At 47.6% G+C, this 3439-nt stretch overlaps 1 protein-coding gene across 1 annotated transcript in view; it reads left to right on the top strand.

Annotated features, from left to right (window-relative positions):
- Nucleotides 1-309: 309 nt before the first annotated feature.
- WSCD1 (WSC domain sialate O sulfotransferase 1) overlaps nucleotides 310-3439 on the top strand; it is a 17562-nt gene continuing 14432 nt past the window's right edge. Inside the window, exons 1-2 of the mRNA XM_010165292.2 lie at nucleotides 310-736; nucleotides 2631-2745. Coding sequence (XP_010163594.1) covers nucleotides 310-736; nucleotides 2631-2745 — 542 coding nt within the window. The remainder of the gene's footprint in view (nucleotides 737-2630; nucleotides 2746-3439) is intronic.

The following is a 3439-nucleotide window of genomic DNA, read 5'->3' as shown; positions in this document are numbered from 1 at the left end:
TGGCTGTTAACCAACCTTCCCCCTCTTGGTGTTCCAGGTTTCAGCGTAGACTGCTGGGCAGCTTGGTGGAGCATGACGATGGCATTGCGTGGGGTGCGTGCAGAGCCCCTTGGCCAGCCGGGTGCCTGAGGCTGGTGGCAGTGCTGTGCCAGGCTGCTGGCTCTGCCCCAGCCAGCCGGGGGGAGAAGGCTTTTCCTTGGGAGGAGGCACCAAAGTGATGGGCTGAACTTATGGGAGGAACCAGCGCCTGGCCAGGCAGAGATTCAGGGGCCTGTCAGGAGGCGTGAAGGGACTGGTCTCAGTAAGGGCATGGCCAAAGCTTTCTTCAGGCTACAGAAGTTGCTCCGTCGGACCCAGTTTCTGCTCTTCTTCCTCACAGCAGCTTACCTGATGGCTGGCAGCCTCCTCCTGCTACAGCGGACCCACTTGGTTATCCAGCAAGGTTCACGTGGGACCTCTGCTAATCAGGCCCTGCTGGTGCCAGACGGGATGGCCGGGGCTGGGATCGCAGACCCCAGGACGCTGCACAACCCCCGCCCCAGTCCCAGGCTGCTGGTGGGCATGGACGCGATGCAGGAGCCAGCCCTGGACCAGTGGCACAGCCCACGGTGGCTCGTGTCCCGCAACTTGGAGCTCAGGCAGTTGAGAAGAAGGTGGTTTCACAGGTTCATCAGCGACCAGGAACCCATGCAAACAGCAGGATTTAGAGCGATGAAGCTCACTGCTGAACACAAAGGTAAGTGATGGATCCCCTGCCCCATTTTCTGGCACGCACATAAACTGCACGTCCTCCCATGACCGTCCCTGGCAGAGACTGGCGAGCACCTCAAAGTGTCCCTGCAGAAACACCTTCCTCCTGGCTCATCACCACTTTCAAACCAGTTCTTAAGTGTATGTGCAGGCCAAAGTACAATCCTGACATCCCTGGTCATGCTGAGCTGTAGCTTCCTCCAAAAATGTGTTTTTCTTGATTGAATGGAAGCCCAAATGCTGAAATATGCTTCCCTAATTTAAATTATTTTCTCTTCAAGCAAGCAGAGATTAACACTGTGTAATTGATTTTCTTTCTCAGAACAGGGAGCACTTTAAAAGCAGGTTTTATTAAATTAACTACTCAAAACCACACAATACCTGAAGTCTAGAAGTGCCTTCCTGCTGCTAAAGCTTTCTAGCATATACTAAATTCTACTAATGCAAACACATTGGCTGTTCCCGAGCTGCCCTCTGCGACCATCTCTGCAAACACACCGTTCTTAGGGGGACAAGGCGTGGGCCATACAACCCTTCTTCCCTCACTGAGTGCCGAACCAGCATCGCAACGAAGTGAGAACTCCTCGATCGCAGACAAACTCCTGGCGTTTGGCGAGTTTGCTGGAAATCTGCAACAGGCCGAGGGGAATTCACACCAGGTTTCTGCTGCTACTGGTTCCAATCAAAGTACCCAAATCAAGAGTCTCCAGTAAAATGTAGAACATCCTTATTGCAGGTGTGCGGCTCCCATCTCGTTAACAGCATGCTGTGGGAGTACGTTCACAGCTTTTGAATTTTCTAATTGCATGTTTGCAAGTTACCAGTGCGCAGGTCTTTGAATCTACCGTTGTGTTTGTAATATTTAAACGTTTCATTTATTATTCCTAGCTTTAAAATATCTGCTAGAGTCGCTTGAACTTTCTTTTTCTTGTGGATTATTTTATTGTTAATATAATGCTTTCTAGTTTCATTTTTCATCATATATTCTCTTCCAGTCCACAGCTGATATTATTTAATTTCCCTGTGTTATCATCTCAATACTGCTACTTCTAAAATCAAATTTCCTTCTTTTCCTTCATATTTTAATGATAAAATGTACTTATATACACACAATTTCTGGATAATACTGGAACTCAACATCATCCTTCCAATCATATATTAACAAATGGGCTGGATTTTTATAGTATTTTGTTCATGACAACAAAAGAGAGGCTTAACATAGGATGCAACCTAAGAGAAATAGTTATCTTTCATATGCTAAGTAAAGCAAGACATATTTTAAGAAATTAATCTGCACTGGAGAGCTAGTTCAATGCGAAAGCTAGGCAGTACTGCCTACTTAAGACTGAAGTTATCTTTCCATTATAGCTTTAATGTAACTCTATTTACCCAAAGAAAATTTATTTTCTTAATATTTCTTCTGCACCATTTCATTAGCAACTAGAGATCTGCAAGGAAACTTGTGAGAAATCCAACAAGATTTCTCGAAGTTTATACCATTTTGAAGACTATCTTCTCCTTTACTTTAGAAATCCACCACGCTTTGTCACTGAAGAGAGTCGAGCAGGTGGCAGCCACCTGCAGGAACCCTGGCTCCAGTGTGGTCGCAGACTCTGGGTCTGCAAAAGCAAGGGAAAAGTCTAATTTCCCTTCTGTTCATTTCCCTTGGACATGTGAGCTTACCCCTTCAACAGCACCTACAAAGGTTTGGTACCAGCGGAGAGGTCTGCAGAGCAGGCAGGACCCCAGACAGGTTGTGACTTGATCCAGTACAGCCCTGCCACCAACTTACAGCTCTGGATCGCCGCTGGATTCTTTTTCCCTCTCCACCATCTGCATCCCATGCGATGTTGCCTAACTCTGGTCTTGCATGTGCACAGGCACCTACATGGGATGCTTCAGCGATGATTCAAGGGAGAGGACACTGAAGGGAGCTGTGTTTTACGACTTAAGAAAAATGACAGTATCTCACTGTCAGGAAGCTTGTGCTGAGAGGTGAGTGGTATTTATTCACTGCAAGTTTGCTCTTTTCTGACAATAAGTGGAACTGAATTTGAAATGAGAAAAGCATGCATATGTTAAACACACAGCATCTGTGAAAACTGTGATTATCTCTTACCCTCAGGCACGGCGTAGATCTGCTACACTGCTTAAAGTAGTATGTCACTGCCACCTATTCTCTTTATTCATGGCTATCTTACAGTACATTTTCTGTTGTCCTGGTCAAAAATTACTGTTTTGTTAGATCTCCTTTGTTAGATATTTGCCCTCTAGCCCAAATCTTTGATCTAAAATATTTTTAAAACTGCAAACAAACGAGCACTCCCAGAAACAGGAGAGGGCAGGAGAACCAGGTGCACGGTAAGGAGCAGGGCTGTTCCCAGGGCAGCTCCTGCCACTGCTCTGCTTGCCCTGGCCAGCCAAAGCAGGGTGCGGGCCAGGGATGATCATTTGTACCTGTGGCAGGACTATATGAAAATATTTGTGTAAAAGACTTCCCATTGCTCCCAAGCACGAGAGAAAGCAGCTCCTCACGCACCCCGCTTTCGGCATGAGGGGCCAAGGGGACGCTTCGCCATGCAAAGGGGACCCAAGGGTCTGCACACCGTGACTGCGGGCTGCCACCTCCATGCAAGCGCCATGAGCCCCCCAGAGGGGCTGGTGGTTTCACGTGGCGCAGGAGGCACTG

Source organism: Antrostomus carolinensis, unplaced genomic scaffold, assembly GCF_000700745.2.
Source record: "Antrostomus carolinensis isolate BGI_N321 unplaced genomic scaffold, ASM70074v2 scaffold1833, whole genome shotgun sequence".
Classification (NCBI taxonomy): Eukaryota; Metazoa; Chordata; class Aves; order Caprimulgiformes; family Caprimulgidae; genus Antrostomus; species Antrostomus carolinensis.
This window is presented reverse-complemented; position numbering and strand designations above follow the sequence as displayed.